General features: G+C 39.3%; 1 protein-coding gene across 1 annotated transcript in view; it reads right to left on the reverse strand.

Moving 5' to 3' along the window:
- The window catches only part of npr2 (natriuretic peptide receptor 2), a 64,446-nt gene that overhangs the window by 36,276 nt on the left and 5,687 nt on the right, over positions 1-22,483 (reverse strand). The window contains exons 2-6 of the mRNA XM_084572473.1: positions 13,088-13,269; positions 9,196-9,309; positions 8,614-8,749; positions 7,394-7,488; positions 1,583-1,718 (exon numbers count right to left, since the gene is read on the reverse strand). Coding sequence (XP_084428599.1) covers positions 1,583-1,718; positions 7,394-7,488; positions 8,614-8,749; positions 9,196-9,309; positions 13,088-13,269 — 663 coding nt within the window. The remainder of the gene's footprint in view (positions 1-1,582; positions 1,719-7,393; positions 7,489-8,613; positions 8,750-9,195; positions 9,310-13,087; positions 13,270-22,483) is intronic.

The following is a 22,483-nucleotide window of genomic DNA, read 5'->3' on the forward strand; positions in this document are numbered from 1 at the left end:
CAGGTATGTGCAGAATTTAGCTTTGGTTCTTACTGAGGAATGAACAGTCAGGAAACTCACCGCTTTCCCAGATTTCAATATGGTTGCCATCAGTGTGTTATTGTTATTTTAAAACAGTGACCACTAAATGTCTCAGCTTCTATGTGACCCTCAGTGATAAAGACAGAGAATAACTTACTCTCTAGCTTTCTTACCTGTATGTAAAAGAAGTTTTTTTTTTTTTTTTCAAACATCTGAGAAAAAACTGTCCCCGTTGCAGTATTTACAGAGCTGGAGTCAGGATACACTGAGCCTATTAATACCACCCACTGGGGTCGACATTAATATCAATTACACTTTATTTATCTCTGTGAGGTCAATTGTTCATAGCAGTTCCCCACCCAGATAAACAGATACAGAAGCTGGCATAATGAATATATTGAGTAAAGTGCAGCAACTAAAAAATATTTAAGCCACTGTTAAAATAATACATAAAAAACACACAAATCAATAAGCTAAAATAAATAATGAATAGTAACTTAACTGTGGACTGACTGACCAAACCAATCTACCCATTCACCCAGCATCACTGTAAAGCTTCTTAGGCTACAATATGGCCAGAGCAAACAGGTCCTGCTCAGCACACAGACATGATGGCACCATGATGTGTTTTTAATAAAGCGTACAATCACAACGGCCAGCTGCTGAAGCACTGGGCAGGATCCATGAAACACAGCTATGCCGTTTGTATATTTATATACTCTCCCTGTTTATAACTGAGATTAACTAAATGACCCCAATTGCTTCAGCTGTTTTACAGGACTAAAACATTATCTCACTGAAGCCACACACTAATGGTTTCCCTGTTCTATTAATTGCAGGTTCCCAATGATCTCATTCAGTTCAAGTAGACATTGTGAAATTGTGTTATGTTTCCACAAACTGCTGACTGTCTTCTTGTCCTGAAAGTGATGGCAGAAATTGTCACATCCGAGCACTCGGCTCTGCAAATCGTTTGCAGTCGGCTTAAGATTTGGGGGACGGAGTTAGATTTATTGTCCTCCACTAATTATCCTGCTTTCATACCACAATGCATTTATAATTGCAGTGGTTTTCCTCCTCAGTTTATCATCTTTGACGGTTCTCTCTAAAACTGTCACTCTGTTCAGATGATGAAGACCACTTCCAGCACATATCTTTTACAGCTTGTCACTCAGGGAAATAATACGCTTTGCTCTTTCACTTCATTGGGAGAAAGACCTGGGATTAAATGGAAGAAAAACAAGGCATTTATCATATCAATGAAAATATCAGCCCTGAGGCGATGACAGCGATAATATCAACAAAGAATTAGCACACTCTAATATCCATCTGATGAGAAATTCCATCTTACCGAAGACGAGAGAAAAAAATATTCCATTGAACATCGGATACATTTTACTTTATGTCAATGCATGTGTGTTTCGTCATAATTGTTTTCATGAAATCAGTGTGTCCATTAGTCAGCCTTATGTTGGTGTACTCATCTGAAGGTACATTTAAATCCAAGTAGGAGGGTTGTGTGTTTTATTGTGTTATGGTGGATCAGGCAGAGTCGTCCTACCATCACTGCAGGAGGGGTCGTCTGTGGAAAAGACACACGGGGGGTTATCCAGAGGAGGGCCGCCAGTTGGCCAGTGGATCTTCTCTGTCTGGGACCAAATGATATCTTTGGTGGTTCCATTGTAGTAGGCAACAAGCTGCAAACAGAGAAACAACACAGATTTAAAGAAATCCATGTAAAGATTATAGGAATTTATAATTACTTTGACAAAACTGGTTAACGATTTGATTGGCCCGGTATATCTTTGTTGGAACGTAATCAGTTCCCAACGGAGCGACTCCAGACCAACTTTCAGCCTCAAAAAATGTATGGGTGGGGGATGTTGGTCAACTTCCAGGCTATGACACAACTATCAATGGAAGAAAAATGTTGATAGTAATGTTTAACATTTTTTGGACAGTGTGTTAATGTCTCTTCCCAGCTAGCTGCTAAAATACTTATACTATAAATACTTTACTAATACTTGACTAAATACCTATAAAGCAAATACTACAAGTTGCGTCACTGGTTCAAAATGGTTCATGCCTGCCAAGTGAGCTGCTGGAAGTGTAGTGAATGTCACATGGATGGATGAACGATTTTGACTTGCTGCTGCTAACCTTCAGTGTTTACACGGCTAACAGCCACAACTAGCATCACAAAAACTGGTTATCTGGGGCTTTTGAGGTTAGTTCAAATTTAAACATAGTCTGTGATGTTAACGCGAGGCTACCTCTGGTTTTGGACAAGGCATAACGTGCCTTGTAACCTGCTTTTGAAATAAGCGCGGTGGTACAGGTAGCTACGTGCCAGCTGTACAGTGACTTCCTAAAATGTAAGTGTGTTCCTGCAGTCGCTATTTTAGATATTTATTTAAACCAACGTAATGTGAATCACCCACTGACACATTTAACTTGGGGTCAAACAAATTATCTTTTGTGAAGACAAGCATAAATATGAGTTAATTTGTACAATCAAATACGTGTCAGTCAATGAATTAGCATTCCGAGACTCTTTGGTTGTGCTGTCACAATGAATAATAAAAAGCATCATCAGGTCTTGGCTTCAGTTGTTAAGACCAATGGCATTATTGGCATGCTAAAAGTAACCTTTCTGGTGTTTCTCTGTAAAGCATCTTGCCATTTCTGTGATTTTAATTAAAATGTTTAAGTTAGAAGGTATAAGAGCTACACAAGCAAAGTTTGACCAACTGAATAGCATGTGTGTGTGCATGAGCTTCGTTCTGACGGCAGAGCACCGTGAGCGGCATCTGTTGTCCTGCTGTGAAACACGACGCCTGTGTTTCTAACTACCAGGAAGAGTTTTTTATGTTTTCCACCCCTGCTCCCAACATGTTGTGTCCTCCCCGCTAAAAACCTTGAAGGCTGTCACCCCTACACAGGGTCATCAAAACAATGCAGAATGCGATGGGTGAAGGGGCAGAGGCTGCACAGTCTGAAATAGCTCCAGTATTTCGGTTCAGGGGCTGTGTTTACTGAACTCCGCTGCCAGGAAATCTCCAACGATTCACGTCATCTGGTTTTCACTCTTAATATCTCCAACTCTGGAGAGACAGCTTGGCTTGGGTCCAGTGCAGCCGAATAAGTGTATTGAAAATACATTAAGTGTGATTTTAAAATATACAGCTTGTGACAAAAGGCTTGTGGATATCCACACACCACATTCATGCGATATTGGTATATTTTTTGTGCAGCCAGGAATTGTAACGTTTAAACAGAAATTGCGCCTCACTAATGCTTCATTTGCACAGCTTTAGATCAACAGGCTACAATTGATTTTCAAAGTTAGCAGGCTAAATGAATCATCAACAGTTGTTGTTATGTGATCAGCAACGAGCCACTTATCAGAACTGAGGAGCTTAAACTTTTTTTGACTCTTGAATCGTACACTTGTTTTTACAAATTAATTTTTAACTAATGGCCAACAATGCCAACAACCAACAATGGCTGAGCAACACTTTGTAGATCGTTGTATAAACACAGCATGGCTGTCACCGCAAAGCTGGAAATACACTGTCGTTAAAACACAAGGGAGTACAGGGCATTCACTCCTTTGAGGCTGTCAGGTTGTCCATGTATATGTAGATATACATATGTTGAATAAAATCATAATCACACACTTACTGAATATTTCCTCAGTGAAAACCACCAGGCCTCTTACTGGGCCACATGTTTGTGACCTTTAAATCTCTGTTACAGTTTTGTCAGGTCAGCTAGCAGCCAGCTGACAAGCTCATCTTGGTTTACTTTTTTTCACAGCCAGAGCATCACTATTCACTGTTTTATTAATGAACAAAAGTGCAGATGACTCATTAGTCAAAATAAAAAATGAATGCACGGCTATATCGCTTCATTTACCGTAATTATATTAAAAGACAGGACCAGACTTTCCAGAAAAAGTCACTGCGGGATACAAAATCCTATACATTGTTTTAAGTCAAACGTGAGGAATAAGTACACTTTATTTTCTAGATCAACTGCAACTGTTCTTTTAAAAAACAATATGTTGTGCGTAAAATGTGTTTCTTTTGTGCAATGGCAATCCTTGACTCAGAGGAGCCCTAGCTTTAAGACGTACGTATGCTATGTACACAGTTCAAACTTGCAAAGTCTGTCAGAAGGTAGATAGAAGGGATCCCTAGTTTGTAGGGTATTGTTGATGTACTTTAAGGTCTTTAAAGTTTTATAGGGTTTATGGTTGTCATTTTAAAATATGGCAAAAGGTAGCCACCAGTGAGCTGCCTTATTTTTTCACAGGCCCAAAAACTATTGGGTATGTGTGCCTATCCTGATGATATTGTAGTTTTCAATCTCATTCCTAGGTCATTTATTGTGACCAATGTCAGTTGAACTGTTGTGGTTGATATGTAAGATGTAATTAGACCTTGAACATGAATACTATTGACAAAACAAGGAAAATAAAATAGCAATTGCACCTGGATGACTTTGATGGACAGATTTTGGAAATAAAGTTCTCAACTGCACAACAAATAAAATAGTCTTTGAAAGCTGAAACTGTTTCTGTGCTGTTTTCAACCAGACTGCAAGCCACTCACGCCAATCAGCCTTATGTTGAGACCAATTAAACACCAAGGATAAACGAGACCAGGAAGTCACGCTGACAGCCTCTAAAGACCGCTATGAAATTCAGAAGTCAAATGTATGTAACCCACCTCTTCTACCCTCTGAGAAATAAAAAAGGCACTGGAACAGTTCATAGCAGAGTTTGCAGAGCACAACACACACAAATATTTTCATCAGACTGTGAGGGAACTTTGAGGTTTTATGCATCTTATCATTAGAGAAGTCAAGACCCCAACAAATTTCACAGATGGTAATGTTCCATTTCCATGCATGATGCTGAATATTTTATTTCACTACATCTGCCGCCAATCATAAGAAAAAGCTATGGTTTGAACTTTGAATTTTTTTGTATACTGAAATGCATGCTGAGAAATTCTTAAAGGGACACATGAAGACAATTAGTCAAACATTGTTCGTAATTATGTTGTGTATGACCCACAGAATGTCCTGTGTACATAAAAAAATAAAATCATTAGTAGGTTGACAACAAAGATTTCTATAGAAGACAAAACTGTTTATGATATGTTGAACCTTTCACTGCACTGTGCTGCATGTGGAAACACAGTAGCACCAAGGTCTATGAGAAAGAATCTACAATTACTCTTCCTTCTCATTTCAGTTCATTCCCAAGAGATACACAAATTCACCTAATAAGTTTATAAAAAGCCATCAAAACAAGCTAACAGTTGTTTGCCTGATTAGGTCTTTTGGGCATTTCCCACACGACTGAGAGTACAACTCAAAAATATTCCCAACGCCACTATCTAAAATGAAAAATAAAACAATCCACAAGGTCGCCATCTGGGTTCAGCCCTCGCTTCAAGCCCGCTATCAGCATGGGAAACTTGGGGAAAGGAACGAATGTCAGTCAACTGTATTAGTTGCTTCTCTTGGTTGTCACCCAGACTATGTTGTCTGATTCTTGCCTACAACTCAGTGAAGTTCATAACAATCTCTTGATCTCCTTTTGCCACACCATTGCTAGTCTCCTCCTGTGTGTACATCTCTTAACACTTTCCAGAAGACTCTACTATCAAGAATGCTTTTCACTGAATTTGGAACGATTGTTGAGGAAATAACAGAATCTACAACTGCTTAATTCCAAAGAGTAATGAAAATATAACTCTCATCCTAGAATGCCTTGTTCCAATAGCCCACTTCTGATCAGGTTACTCTAGTTTCCCAACACCTGATGCAGACCTTGATAACCCAGGCGACATCCCAGCCGGTGTGAGTTGTGTGTTTTTTGCTGTCATCATTATGTATTATATTATATACACCGATCAGGCATGACATTGTAACGATTTCATGTTTTTTGAGTTGTTCCTTAAGTGTTTTTGTGTGTGTGTCTGTGTCAGGCTGCATCCTGCTGGGGATGGCTGCTGCTATCTAGGAGTGTCATTGCTGTGGTTTGGGGGTGCCTGGTCTGGTCTAGGTGGGTGGTACATGTCTAAGTAACATCCACATGAATGCCAGGTTCAAATGTTTCCCAGAAGAAGATTGAATTGTCACAAGATCGTCAAGGTAGTCACTGTTCCTGTCAGTGGTTTTAATGTTGTGCCTGATCGGTGTACAATATATTATATTTCTACGGCAACAGTATCAGAATGTCATTTGAACTTGATAAGTGTGGTGGGATGGTAACAAGAAGAGGGACGTTTTCCACAACAAAGGGGATTGAGCTAACAGAAGGCAACAAAGCAGATGTTGACAACTACAAGCACCTCAGAAATGCAGAATCAAATGGAAACCATGAAGAGGCCACAAGAAAAGCAGCCATAGACAAATACCCACAGAGAATGAGGCAAGCCCTGAAAAGTCAGCTGATTGGGAAAAACAAGATCTGGGCTATTAACACCTGCGCCCTGTCGGTCATCAGATACCCTGCTGGCATAACAAGCTGGTCAAAGTAGGAGCTAAAGGCCAGTGACGTCAGGAAAAGGAAGCTCCTCACAATGCATGGAGGACCTAAGTCAAGTCAAAAAATGCAGTACACAGTATGACATTTTGGACCTCTTCCTTCTGCTTTATGCTTTAATTAAGAGATAAGAAGAGATGAGGTACATCCAACAAATGTAGAACAACATGTTAACATTTTGTTTGGAGAAATAGTTGTCAAAAAAGTGGTTGCTCGTGGCAACACTCTGATACCAGCATGCATATTAAGAAACTTAGTATGCAAGAAGATTATCTACCAGGTCCCTCCACATTTGCTTATCAGTACAGTCCATGCCCAACAAAAATGTCTCCATGCCAAATCTGCTTATTAACTGTCGCAGCTCTCTGTGACAATCTGTGTGCCCCCAGGTGTATTCTGTCCACAATCCATCTGTCATTACAGTGGAAAGTAGCGCTACGTCAGAAAATACATGTAAATCCTCTTTTTCTCCTTATATCCCCCTCATCCTTCAGAATTCACCCCTTTCCCCTGCAGCATTTGTGATAATTAAACCCAATAAAGTGTTATCAGATATTAAAATCTTTAGAGTAATAACACCGTCACCTCTTCAACTAAAGAGGGATGAGAGTAATAGCTGATATCAGAGTTTACTTTGCAGCTTCCCAACATGATTGCTCATTCCCAACATGAAGTCCTATCCCTGTCCTCAATAAACAGTCCCTTAACACATTCTTCAAAAAGTGAGTGTTTGGAGAATGTGTTAAAATGTAGGTTTAGTGATCTACTTTCCAGTTAAGATCTCACTGAAACAGTAAACCCATGGCTTACCCCGTACTCTCCCGACTCCTGGTTGGTCATTGCCCACAGGTCGACATCTATATTTCTGGCATTTTTGTCGTCCGTGGAAACAAGTCCAGTGACTCCTAAAAGCACAGACAGTAGCCACATTAAATGTATTACAGTGTCTAGTCATTTGTGGTCCATATACAAACCAAGATCTTGACTCTTAATCCAGAGAACATTAACATGATCACAGTAATGAAGTGAAAGTTTCCATTAGTATCTTCGCTGTGGGCCCTATTTTGTTTATTCTGTCCTGTCATGCCAAGTATAACAACCACCGCCAACCCCTTTCAGCTGAAGGAACAGCTTCCCATTGTTCTGCTTATTTCAGGATGCTGTGAGCACAGATCTGGCAGCTAGCAAAGCAAACAAGGAAGTGTGTGAGCATCAAATGGACTATTAACCAGAGTGTTGTGTGATAACTGGTCATTAACTCCACAATTATTGTGTTGAAAGGGCACATTTGAAGTACATTTTGGATTCAATGGTGCTTTCAAGTGTTGTGCAGCTGGACCGGTCACTTAGCTTCGCAGCAAGTTTGTCAAAGATTATTCTTGAAATGCAGCCATCGCCTAATGGTCAAATGATTGGCAACATTTTAAACGGAGGTCACATAAGGTCACATAGGTACTGTATATTCATGTGTGGCTGCAAGTCTGGAAACAGTATACTGTGAAATTTTTGAGAGGTTTGTAGATCTGCACTGATATACAGGTACATATGAAGTCCAAGCTTCAACCTCTGTAGCTGAAAAATGAAACCATTACAGAAGTACATTTCCTGAAATGACCACTTGAGGCTGACTCCAAAAGAAAGTGAGTCAATCCCCATGGACCTGCATGTTAACATGGAATGCTAGGATTTACAGGTTTGTACCAAAAATGGTTTCAGTCTCCATATATAATTATGTGCAGGGGGTGATTTTGTATGTAAACCATTTACATTTACCAGCGCTTAAAAAGTGAGTGATAAGTAGGTGCTATCACAGGTTGCCTAGGTGTCACATCACCTTAGCTCTTCTTATTTGCCCATTTTTGGGTTAGCAGGGCATTACATTTAGGCGAATCACACACTACCAAGATGGCAACGGCCAGAGACACCCCACTGAGCTTCAAATCCTCTCCTCAGAAAATCACGGTTCATCCATCATTATATACGATGAAGCTGTTCCTTCGCATTAATATGTTTTAATGCTATTTGCTCACCCCAGAACTGGCGGTTCTGTGTCCTCATTGTGATGTTTATGCCGTCATTCTGGGATCCACCCTCTGCCAACGTCTCCTCCAAGGCCATTGCGTACAGCACAAAACCATCATAGAAGCTGCCGGCGATGTAGTCCATCTGCAAGAAGACAGATTGAACAACAAACCTGTTATGACAGGAATTTGTGCATTTACCATGCTTTTTTTTTTTTTGTATACAGTATACTGTTTTTTGTTTTTTTTCTTAATGCCGTTAATGAGGAAATAGTTAAAAACATTTATCTTTTATACCAGGGTTCATGCGCTCAAAGGCATGATATTAGACAATTCTGGCTAAAGACAACTCAAGTAAATTATTATTTAATTTCTAAAGTACACATTATTGTACTTGTATGATCGCTGAAGGGAAAGCAGCAATAATAGAAGTATTAATTGCAAATGTTATTGTAAGTATCATTCATCATTAAATGCAGAGAATTATAGAGCACAGTGGGATAATTTGAATCTGCACAGAATATTCTGTAAAAGACTAAAGAGGTTGTGATGCTTTGTAAACTCACAAAGATTTCATAAGCTATAACTTACCAAGGATGGCTCCAAATGGACACCGAAATCTTTCTGAGCTCTGGCATGGAGTTTCCTCTGAAAGTCTTTGTATTCCGGGTTGTCAGGAGGCCGGTAAGATATGATGAAAACAGACTGCAAGAGGTACAGAGAGGGGGAAATATTAACACAACTACATGATCAAATGGGATTCACATGGGAATTTAAGTGAAAAAAAAATCCATAGTTAACAAGCAATTACCTTTTTTTTTTTTTTTTTAATCTGTTCTAATTGTACCTTAAAGGGATACTTTTAAGTTTTTAAAACTGTTCTCAACCAAGGAAAACAATGACAATCATGACAAATACTGTCGAAAATATTCTCCCAAAAAGAGGGGAAAGGAACCAGACTCAACTCTTATTAGAATAGAGTCTGGTAACGTACCATTTGGATTTCATTATCGTGCATGTTTCAACCTCTACATGCAACTGGATAGTCCTACAAACAATCAGAGTCATTTTGTCGTAAACATCAACTCCATGGCACTCAGATTACATGGTTGCCTATGTGGCTGTTACTATTCTCTCCATCACCATATAAAGCCCACCCAAATGGTTTGATTATTCCAGCAGATCTTTACTGGAGTATAATCAGTTCCCAGAAGTCATGCTCTGCATGATCAAAAATGGTGTGTCTGCATCGCAAACTATCTGTCATGGTCTGTCTTTGATGAGTGGGAGGAGGGCTCTCTGTATCAGGTGTGTGCTTGGCCAGCGAGTGGTATTTGAGACTTAACGTACGTGAGTCACTTCACATCGACAGTCAATGCAAGCTACTTGTCAAGCGACTCATCAACCAGGGCTTTAACGCTAAACGTGCCATTCAAAAGAGCTTTTCTATTCAAGAAGGTGTGTTTCTGCTTGACATCCACTACATTAGTGCATTCAATGTGCATCAAAAAAACTGAAACGGGATTAAGATTAATGCATTATCATCGAATTAGCTTGGACAGCACAAGTTCTACCATAACATAAAGTAACGTAAAATAACTATGTAGCACAGAATCTCTTATGGATTTCCCTCTTCTTTTTTAAAGATATACTTGAATTTTGGATATAATGTATTCAAAATCCCAAACTGTATGCTCTGGGCATCATCATGTACCTCTTTTTGTTGTTAAGTTTTAGAAACTGCTGACTCACAGACTAATGGTCACTTAGCATCTAACCAAAGCTAGCATTCATTACTGAGCTGGTGTCGTTCTTTTACTAAAATCATTACAGTATTTCTGCGGTGAACTGATACCACAAACACAAACCTGTAACTGACAACACCTTTCACTCATAACACCTTGCCTTTACTAGCCACTGTGAAACCACTCAAATGTCCGTTTTTGGTGTAGCTAATTAGCTAGCTTTACTGGAAATTTCTAGAAAAATGTCACGTACAACATATAAATGTATAATAAAATAAGGTGTAACTAAGAAACAGCATGTACAGTGTTTCAATAATGCAAAGCACAATACCAGTTTTGCTGACGGCGGGGATGCCAACCGTCTAATTATTGACGTTCCTAAATTTTCACCTTACTTTCTGTAATTTTCTAGAAATTACTTTAACCGTCTTTAAACAAGATGCTAATTTTACCACTCAGTCAAATAAAAATACATTTAATGACTGAAATTCTTTATTGGTTTGAGTTTAACAACTAATAAGAAAATATTACATTATAAGAGCCTTTTATGACTGTTCGTCTCCTTAGTCTACAAGCGAAAGAAAAACACTTGCACACTTTAAATAAAGCTTTGTCTTTGTTTTGGTTTTGAATACTCAATGGGAATAAACATAAGGCAAGAACACTCACTGGCCTGAGAATTACGCTGCTGTATTTTGAATGTCACTGGGCTATTCTGAATCCAACCATACAGCGTTTGAAATCACAAAGCCTCGCAGTTCCAGCAGTGTAAACCCTTTTAAGAAACCATTACCATAGCATGTACACAGTGAAACAGTATTTGCTTTCTTTTCTATCGACTATATGTGGTGGATATTATTTTCTTTGCAACATAAATATTGGAAAAAAAACAAACAAAAAAATTAAGCTTTTAGTCTTTCTAGTAAACAAAGACCGATTTAATCAATCCTTCTATAAGACTAACTTATAGAAGGACCAGAACTGAAGAAGCTACTCGGATGAGTGGTGAAACGTCTTCTGAAAAAACTCTACAAGTCCAGTTGCCTTTTTAAACCTTTTTTGGATATACCATGACCTGGATGACTGAGAACCTTCACAGACACTAACTTATGTGTTTTGTGAAATGATGCTGGTCCTACGAGGCTGAAAGATTGAGTAGCAGGTTGCTGCTAGAGACCTAGGTTGCTTCGTGAAATGTTGGCTGTAAATTGCTGTAACACAACAAATAGTAAAAGGAGACCTTTAATGAGGTGTTTGGAGAGAGAAATATTTAGCCAAACATGTCAGTGTAAATATTATAAACTTTGATTTAGTCATTATACTTACAGTTACAAGAACAAGTTTCAAGCACATCTAAGAAGTAATTTTTATGATTATTATTCATGTTACAACAGTTATTGGAACCCTGCCACAAACATCCACAAGCAATTATTGCTATAAAGGAAGCATGTTGCCATAATGAGCCTTGTTATGGCCTACAGACAAATTGCACAATCAGCAAAATTGGAGCCAAGATTTTGTTCTCCACCCAAGGTTACGAGGAGTTGAAATTAGATACGCAGATAGTGGGATCATTTTATTTAATTCTCAAACAGTTTAATACCAATTCATAGTTTCTGAAAAAATTTTAAAATGACCTATTTGGATTGACTTTAGCAGTGCTGTTAGCCTAGCCTGAAAGCTTCCTTCTACAGGTTTTTGTGGTGGAAAGTTGGTATAGCCACTCCATTGGGAGCTGATTATGCTCCGGCAAAGATCTGCCGGGCCAAGTTTGGGCGGGCTATATGCAGTAACAGCAGAAGAGTAACAGCGATGTACTTATGTATTGTCATCTGAGCACCATGGAGTTGAATTTGTTTTCAAGAAATGTAGGACTAAACAACCGCATGCAGAGTTTTTTTGTTGTGTGTGTATCAGTTGAAACACCATAATGAAATCCAAATGTCATGTTACTAGACTCTTATTCCAATTAGAATTGAGTGTAGTCATGTCAGGCTACTGTTAGTATATTACACATTTCAGAAGTATTTAATGATAAAAATGACAGTGAGGGGTATTATAAATTACATTATAAATGTAATTCATATGAAGACATTCTATTCCCAACTCTCCAAAAAGGACTGAAAGATTATACTAGATTTATATCCCTAAAGTCACTCTCCTTCAAAATCTTGTGAACACTGAATTAAGAGAAGGCTGTGTGACATTTAAGGAGATTAATTAGATGAACGACACATCTGTTCCTGCTTTCTTATTTCTCAGACAGTGCACTCGTTTGCAGGGCTAAATTGCTTCCTGTGAAAACACATCCCCTCATTCATTAATGTCAAGCAAGAATTTCACTCCCTAAAGTGGTCACGAGGGTTGGGGCAGGGGTGGTTTGGTTCCTTTGTGACTGGGAGACTCAGTTTGCCCACCCACTGGCGAAACTGATGAAACCTCCAAAGCTCGTCAGAGTGTATGTAAGCTTTTCTTATACATGTCTGTCATTACCATAAAAGCTTCACCTCCTTTTCCCTTTCCAGCACCATGTTTTGATTAATGTTTACTCAATTCAACTCAAGTTAATTGAAACATGGTTTTTACTAATTATGGTACCGTCCGCCACAGACCTCTCACGCCAAATGATGGTGTTGTATTATTTCCACTTACAAAGCAGGTGAAACATTCAGGGCTCACATTACATTGAATTAATCGGCAATCTGAGCATGTGTGTGTATGTTCCATGTTTACTGTACCTTAAAGACCTCAATTGGATCGGCCCAGTCAGACTCTTGGTTCTCCCACGGTTTGCGATTCTTCAAGCTCTCAGCAAACACATCCAGATAGAAGATGGCATAGTTTTCTGGATCCGGGATCTCGCTGTGAAACACCTTCATGATGTTCAGGAACGATTGCAGAGGCCCACAGATGTAGACGACTGCAGACAGAAGAGAAACAACAAACATATTTATTTATCCTGATCAATTATTTTCTTCTTTCAAATACTGATGGCCATCTTTTCCTGGGTTCAGAGCACTCAATTTTTGTAAGATGAGAGTGACTGCATCAGATACATGATTATAGAGAGCATAATTCTTCTCGTAAATGGACTACATGTCATTGATCAACATCTCTCATGATATCATAGGAAAGGAGGTGCCAAGAACCAAAGACTGTGGGCCAGTCCGTAGGCTGGACCAAGTTGTCACTGTAGGTCACTAAACCTGTCTTTTATTTAGCTATGATGTCTGCAAAATAGCACTTGGAGCTCCTATTGGTCAAAATCACAGCGGTGTTGTATAAGTTATTATACAATGGGAAGGAAGATAAAAGAAAATTCTGGCATGCTAGTCTATTTGTTGAAACATCAGCTTTAGTTGTCATCAACTAAGACATCCATTACAGGAAAAAAATTCTTGGACTCGACCGCTTACAGCTTTCATGCCAGTATCATGTAGTCTGAACTCAACAGTGAGGACAAAATCAGAATATCATAAAAAGTAATAAACTACCACTGCAGAGAAATGCTGCAATGTGTCCAATGTTGTCTAGTCATCCATCGGTTGATGGGTCAGTTTCACATCATTTACACCCAACAACTTACATGCGCTGCACATGCATGGATAAACTCTGGATGCATGGGTTAACATGCGTGAAGAGGCATCTCACATCTGCAGCAGGAATGAGCAAGAGTGATGGAGTAATTAGAAACCTGTTAGCTGGAGGCCTAATGGTTGTCCTGAGCAGCAGGAGGAGCCCGTGGAAAGTTGGTGGGGTTTTGTTAGTCTCTTCACTGGTCCAATGTTTGCTTGTCTCCTTTGAATTTTGTCGCAGCTCAGTCAAAACCCAGAATTGTACAGCTTGTTCAGTTTTGATGTGGTCTACCTCAGCTATATTGAATTTCAAAACATTCACAAAAATCACCTTTAAAGCCTTAAGCTGTTTTTTAGTTCTACATTTTTTTGGAGTAATTACGCACTGCACAAGATTCTGTGGGCTTCTTGTGGTTGCACTTCAGTTTGATTAAATGTTTTTACGCTTCAGAGCGACCTAATTGATCTACACAGTACCTCGCTGCCATTCTGACAGTCCCAATAATCCTTGTTAGAACCACAGTTGTGTCACGTAGTCCTCCAAATTTCTTGTGGTTTCACATATTGAAATGAACAACACGGCGCTGGTAATGGATAATGCGTTCTGACAGCTGGCGAGGAGTTCAACTTTTGCAATGTCTGATTCTAATAAACGTCAGGCTTCAACACAATCGTCTGTTAGATGAAGAATGAAAAAACAACTGAGCAAATGCGAGCCAGGATGGAAACAAAAATTGTTCAAAGATGAGGCTGAATATTAGTTCTGTAAACTTCATACAGTGAAAACAACCAAAGAAAGAAGAGCGATGCGGAAATATCGGGCTGGATGTAAAAACTCCTTCGAGATACAATAATCAAACAAAACTTTTTACCATATTCTAAATGGTCGACTTACAGGAAATGATTCAAAGAAAAAAAAAGAAAACTGCAAATTTGACATTCAGCCCCTACTTTCTGCATGTGATCAATCTTCAGAAACAGCAAACATTTCCATCTGTAAAGTGCCAACTCTCAGAAAGAATTGCTCATGCCACTTATTTGTTTGCAAAATCTAAATGGAGACCTTTGGTACGGGCTCTGACTGCGTCTCTGGCCACTACCTTCACACTGCCACCTACACCCCGCCACTGTTGAGTCATGGATAAAAAACTTTTTAGCATTATTTCCATTCGTAGCGTATGTCAGAGCGGCGGCTGCCAACACCGAGGCAATGCTCCCGGTTAGCAGACATTTCCTCATGCGTTAGACCAAACTCGACTGCTGCTTCGACCCCGACTCTCATCTCTTCCAACATGGCTCGCCATGCCAAAGCAGTCCTGCTGTCTCCTGGACCTCTCCCAAAATAAATGCGCTGCACAGCCGGGGGAAAATGTCCTCCTGTGTTGTAACAGTTCTACTGTGCTCACAAGCACCCTAATTTGTTTGCTATCAGTTGTTCCACTTCACAGACTCAGCCCTGTTCCTGCTAACTCTACACTGCATAGAATCTCCTGTCAGCCTGTTATTATGTACTACAATTTCACATTTTTAAGATTGTTACAAGAATTGTTTATAATCAAGTCTTTTGTCTGATTTAACAGTTATCTCAAAAACTTGAAAATAAGTAACGTGTCAGGCAGGGGCAGTGTATTTCCTCCCTCTCTGTTTCTCTTTCTCTCTCTCTCTCTCTCTCTCTCTCTCTCTCTGTCCCCCTCCCCTGTTTGTTATCATTTGATTCCACGCTTGGGACGTCTGACAGTGCCTAGTGATTGGTTGGTTTGGCCCAAGATCATCCAATTACGACCTCCCAGGGCCTACTTTAAAAGAGATCCAGCCACAGGATCCACTCTCTGCTGCTCTGCTGCTCTGCTCTCATATTTATTAAAAAAAAAAAAAACCTTCTACTTCTACTGGTCACTTTATATTTCTAACAGGTCACTTTATATTTATATTTCTAACAGGTCACTTTATATTTTTAACATAGTTTATAGTTGTATAAACATTTTATTTCTAGTCACTTTCTATTTTTTATATAGCTTTTGTATTTTATGTTCAATGTATGTAACTGTTACTGGATGCTTGAATTTCCCTCGGGATTAATAAAGTATCTATCTATCTATCTATCTATCTATCTATCTATCTCTGCTTCTGCTTTACTGCTTGGCTGTTACTTTGATTTCTGTTCCCTACCTTGTTTCTTATGTGTGTGAACCTTTGAGTACCAGTTATGTTAGTTGTGGTGGAAGGTGTGGACTATAGTTGAGATTGGGGTACCCTCTACACCACCTCACGTGGGTAACCCTTTGTTTATACACACTAGGATTATTGGTTGGTGCCCCCTGTGTATTGTTCAATACACTGTGTATGCTTCAAGCAGATGTTCAGCTACCTTTGTATTTAAATAAATCCTGTTAAGTTTGCTTTACATCCAGACTCGACCTCACTGGTTGTTCTGTGTCCGTCCCTAAATTCCCCTAATATAAGTGAAATAGCTTTTTGTTTTCTGTCAGTTCAACACCTCCATAACAGAGACATAATGGTGAAGAGCCACTGTGATGCATTAGCTCCACATTAGCTACATGAATGTGTTACTCCTACCTACTCTCTCTGGCAGAACTGCTGGGTGATGGAACAACACCTTCAATTGGCTTTCTGCACTCATGGTGACTACATGGGAAGTTGTGAACTCAAAAGTGCTGGAGGTTTAAGTGGCAACGTTGGCCATGAATTGTGAGAACACCGCTGCTTGGCAACTGCTGGCGGCTAGAAACAGTTTAGCAAGCCAACAACTAGGTAAATTAATGTAGGAGGTGCAAAGGTGTGATGAAAGGCGTATATTCCAATACTAGTACTGACACCTCATGAACACAGTAAACATGACATCATCCGAAGGCAGCACCACAAAACAAACTCTGCATGCAATTGAATAGTCTTTCAACAAATCAGAGCGATGAAGTAGGTGACTTTAGGTTTAAGTTATGTTGCTGTCAGTATCTATTACAACAGGCGCGACATCAGACTTTAAACAGATAACTTTTCCAACAGCAGCAATTTGTTGGAAACAAATTCAGCTCCATGGCTCTCCAGCGAGGTGCATGAGTATGTCCTTGTTTCTCTTATGCCCATCACCGCAAAAAAAGCCTGCCCAAACAATTTGTTTGACCCTTTGTCAAAGCATTACCAGTACTGGCACACTGGAGGGGTTCCAAATTAGTTGTTCTAGCTTACAGACTAGCATTGTTTCAGGTCTTAAAAGTCTCTGAAAGCCCTTAATTCAGTTTCCAATGAAAAGCTCTTTGAAGGTTATTAAAAAGCCTCATTTTAGATGACAACATCATTGCTAGGCAACATCTAGAAGTCACTAAGGCTCACAGTTTTACCGCCATTTATGAAAATGTCAGCACAAATGTCACCGATCGTGAACTCAGAGCTTACCAAAAACTAGACCAATTAGACCAAGCTGGCATTGAGTGAACAACACCAGGCTCAGCATCTTCATGCAGAAAATCTAGCTAGTTATTCATTCATTCATTCATTCATTCATCTTCTGTAACCGCTTATTCCTGTTAAGGGTGGTGGGGTCTGCTGGAGCCTATCCCAGCTGTCATCGGGCGAGAGGCGGGGGTACACCCTGGACAGGTCACCAGTCTATCGCAGGGCTAACACAGAGAGACAGACAACCATTCAAACTCACATACACACAAAAGGCCAATTTAGAATCACCAATGAACCTAACAAGCATGTCTTTGGATGGTGGGAGGAAGCCGGAGTACCTGGAGAGCTAGTTATTTGTCTGGTTATTGCATGGCTTTTCATCTCGAATATCTTGCTTTGATATTGTACAACCACATAAAATTATACAAATCCGAAAAGAGGTGACTTTTCATATGAATTTTTCTTGTGAACACTGAAAACACAGCCTCATCCAAATGTACCTCAACACTAACTGTGTAGGGATGTGATTTGACAAGAAAATCACCACACACGTCAATTTCATAATACTTTAAGTGCAAAGACAATCATATAATTTAATCAGTAAGCCATAAGCTCAAGAACCTAATTGTGTTACTACATTTAGTGATAGGCAGTGACTTAACAGAGATTTATTCAAATAAACATTTTTGAGATTTATACTTTAAAGGATTACTCAACCTTGGCGCATTTACTAATTTGTCATGAACAACTTGGCATACACTGAATATCCTGTGGCTGTCTTTTACTGTGTGTCTTCCGATGCTGACCCAGATCTGAATGCAAATGAAAATTTATAAAAACCCATCACTGAAATATGGCATATAATAATTACACGTATGTACGACAGATGTAAGAGCTGTGCAGAGTGCTTTTCTGTTGGTAAGTCTGCTGTCTGGCAACTTGCTGCACTTCCAGATAATAGCACTCATTTTAAAAAGAGGCTTAAACCAAAAAAATTGGATCAAGGAAACCGTAGATGTGATAAAATGTAGAATTACAAGATAAATCTGAAAACCGACTTAATAACATAAGAGGAATGTTTTTTCTGTGCCCCGCACTTGTTTTTCTAAGGATAAACACGCTGCCATTGAGGATAATCTCACTATTACCACGACCACAATGAAACTCAGATTGGAAGCTATTAATGGTATATTATTATGTAATGCCTTTCAGCGATTTTCATTGCACTTGCAGAGTCCGCCTTCTTTCATGAGATTCAAATTACATACTCACAAGGCACAAAGGATTCACCAAACAGGCTCATGCAGATGTGACGCGTTAGACAAAAGCCGTCACACTTCAGCAGTGGTGATGGTCTTTTTCTGCTCATCCTTATTGAAACTAAACAAGGCAATGAATCCTCAAAGACCACTTGCTCTGTTTCTGTCGCACTTCTGAAAAAGCTCCTGCCCAGTGTCAGTGCAGTACAACACATTTCAAGTGTCACTGTGGGACTTGTTAAGAGGCACAAATCAAATTATCAAGTAAGGAAGGAAGACCCATCAAGTCGTTTTATAACAACTGCTTTATCTGGCACCTAAATCAGGAAGCCTGTAGCTCTGATTTTGTTTTAATCTGGCCCCATCTGTGTATATGGGGATGACAAAATAATAGAAACACGTCCCAGTGCAATATGATTCAACAGCAGCACATACACCTCTCTGAAACTCTTTCAATAAAAGGTGAATAGTAGAAATTTAGCATTTACTGAAAGACAGCTGTAATCCACTTCATAGGGTTTAGCTAGGTACAACTAATAAACTGACAACAGGGCTAGGCTAAATCCCTCTTTCACGGCATAGTGAGCGATGAATTGAAATTTCAGGCATTTATCACTTGGCTTCATCGTGTAGAGATGTACAGCTATAATTTCTGGACCCATAAAATTCAAAGAACTGCATTGTGGGATTGTCAACATAAAGCACAGTTTACTACGGCACTCCATTGTGTCTGGCAGAGAGTAAACATACTACTGTACAACGCAGTAAACTGGGTAATTTCTGAAACAGCCTCGAGTGTAAATAAAAGTGTAGGTAACATAATTGTGCTTCATGCTGCCATTGAGCCCTCACAGGAGAACATAACTCCACAGTGGGCATGACTGTCATTACTGTTACCGCTCCAGTTTTCCATCTTCTTCTTTATTTTCTACTCATAACTTTCAGTACACCTCAGGGAGCATTTTAACTTACATGTTCCCAGGTCTGTTTTTGTTTGTAGTGTCTGGAACAGGATAGAAAAAAAAAAGATAAAAGATGGATCAAGTAAGAAAATGATACTTGATTATAAAGAACTAATCAAAATGAGCTGATTTGTGGTGAATACTGATTTTTCTACGTGCTTTAAGAAAGCTTTAAGATGTGATAAACTCAGCTTGAGTGATTTAGATCGCAGGTCTCCGTGTGCCAGGTCACAGACCAGTAGCATTTACTACCGCGCTGTGAAGGGACGATATGATTTCAAAGCTAATGAAGTTTATTTGCCATGTACAGTATATACCTGCATGTACACACATGAGAGGAATGTGTTCTCTGCGTTTAACCCCATCCAAATGAGCACGCTCTGAGCAAGGTGCCTGGGGGGCAGTTTGGGGAGTTTTATGTGCTTGCTCAAGGCACCTCAGCCACAGACATAAAGGAGATCGAAACAGTGGTCTCGTTGTCCCAAAGCTTCAGTTTCAGTTTATGTATTGGACATAACAAACACACTTCAGATGCCGACGTCTCCCATTAATGCCGTAATGGGACTGTTTCAGAAAACCAATTGGCTGCCATCGATCTATTTGAGAAGATCATATACAGGTGTGTGGAGAAAATATAAAAGGTTGGCAAACCCGTGGTTTAGATTCTTAATTACACTTGTTTTGGTTTGGGGCATTTCATGTTTGATACTTCATAGATAATCACAAGCCAATTACGGCACTCAAGATGTTTTTCATCGTCTAGATTCTACTGGATTTTCTGCTGTGTGTCATGTTTGTGTTGTCCCTGAATCTTCATCAGGGGAGATTACCCTGCAGCTCTTTGTTTGTTCATCTTCTAATCTGTCGGCTTTTATGACTAAAATAAATGACTTGCAGCTTTGCCTCTGCAGCATTCCTTTGCATATATCCATGAGAGCAACATGCCGTTCATCGAACCTACTTTTGTTGAGCGTATTTCCGCAGGAAAAAGGATTTTTGATATTACACAAGGCGCTACCTGAGCCGCATTGTGAAGAGACGCTCTTTTCATCTGGGAGCTTCAAACCATGTGCACTCGAAAAATGAAAAAAAAAAAAAAAAAAGCAACAGCCTGATAGTCCTCTACTCGGATAGCTGAGATTTTCCCTTTTATGTGCCATTAACAGGCTGAAAAGCATCGACTCTGGAATATAGATTACCTCTGCAGGGTTCAATGCCAGATCTAGAAAAAAAGGATTCAAAACCTTTTTTTCAAAAGAGTCAGTTCATCCAAATTATATTAAAAAAAAACAGCAGTATGCACATGTTTTGTCTGTTTAAATAATACAAGTGAGTTAAAGTGCACTGGTGATAAATGTATTGAATATTACATTAAATATGGACTATTTTATTGATCAATAGCAGTTCCATTGAGAAGTGGGGCACGGTGCAAATACCAACAGATGTAGTGGACAAAATCTATATTGTTTGTGGTTGTTTGGGTGGACCGACCCTTTAATTAACATGCTCCAAATTCATTCCATTGAAGTTGAAGTGACTTTACTGTCTAAGGAGCCACAGTGTCAAATCTTTGAGCCCCTGTTGCCCCACAGCTATAACCTACCATTGGCCGTTCACGGCGGCATCACGTTAAAGTTCCAATAAACGGGTAGATTCAACATTTTATTTAGCTCAATTTTAATACATTATTTACTCCTCCGTGTGAAAACTGAAAGAATTATTGATCAAAATGAAGTACAAAGTGGTTGCCCATTCAGTGAAAAGGGAGATACTCAATTTGACTGACGTCATTCTTGACAAAGGACTTAATTGCTATTAACTGTTAATCACTTAGTTTTGCTTAGTTATTTTGCTGGAAATATCTTCAACAACAGACTCAATAGCGAACTCTAAACAGCTCACTTTTCCAACAGAAGCCATTTTCAACCCAACCGTGCTCCAATGACGTGTATGACTACGTCACTTTTACTCTTCTGTCCAGAGCAGTTCCAGACCAACAAAAATTTGTAGACAAGGCAGTTGATCCGGGTTCTAGGCTAGCATATTTGAGGGTCTTGAAAAAAATCTCTAAAGGCATTTGACTCAGTTTACAATAAAAAGGAAGACTTTAGGAAGTATTAACGTTAGTTCAGCAGTGGTTTAGTTTGATCTGTTGTCAACTGTGGGGTCTCAAGAGATGCAACATCTACATATTAAAAGAAGAAACTGTTGCATTGTGCATGGAAGTGGCTGCTCATTCATTTTTAGTTGTGTTTCAGTCAGATTTAGAATCAGAATTCTCTTTATTGCCTCATATGTTCACACATGTGAGGAATTTGTTGTTGTGGTTAGTACAATGAACATACACATAAGTCAGGAAAACTGAACCGTGATGAAGTATGCAAAAAATATAAATCGAGGATAAATTGTACTGTACATATTGTGCATTAAGAAACATTAATTAGGGTTAGGGTGCGTTATTGTTACGCATTAGGCTCAAAAAGTCTGTGTTGGTGTGTGGGGGGAGGGGTTATTTACAGGTTCAGTTGCCAGTGGAAAGAAAGTGTCAGACGTACAGTGAACGCTGACACTACTGGGAGTTAGGAATGCAATACTTTAAAAATGAGCTGCATTTACTCTTGAAGTACTAGTTAGAGAAGCAGCTTTGGGAATGAAAAGGTCATAAGTTAGAATCCTCCAGTGTTCATGGTTGAGGTGACCTAACCCCTAAACTGCTCCCCAGGTGACACACTGGTGGAAGCTTACTGCTGTTTGAAAGAACTGATGGATGGAATAAACAGACAAAGAATTTCCCCTCGAGGGATCAATAAAGGAAAAATTACAAGTATTATTATCCTAAAAGAACATCAGTCATTATAAAACTGGCTAATCCATCGTCTGCTGCTGAGGCAGGTCCTGGTCAGATTAATTTGATTAAGTATATA

Source organism: Chelon labrosus, assembly GCF_963514085.1.
Source record: "Chelon labrosus genome assembly, chromosome: 22".
NCBI classification, from domain to species: domain Eukaryota; kingdom Metazoa; phylum Chordata; class Actinopteri; order Mugiliformes; family Mugilidae; genus Chelon; species Chelon labrosus.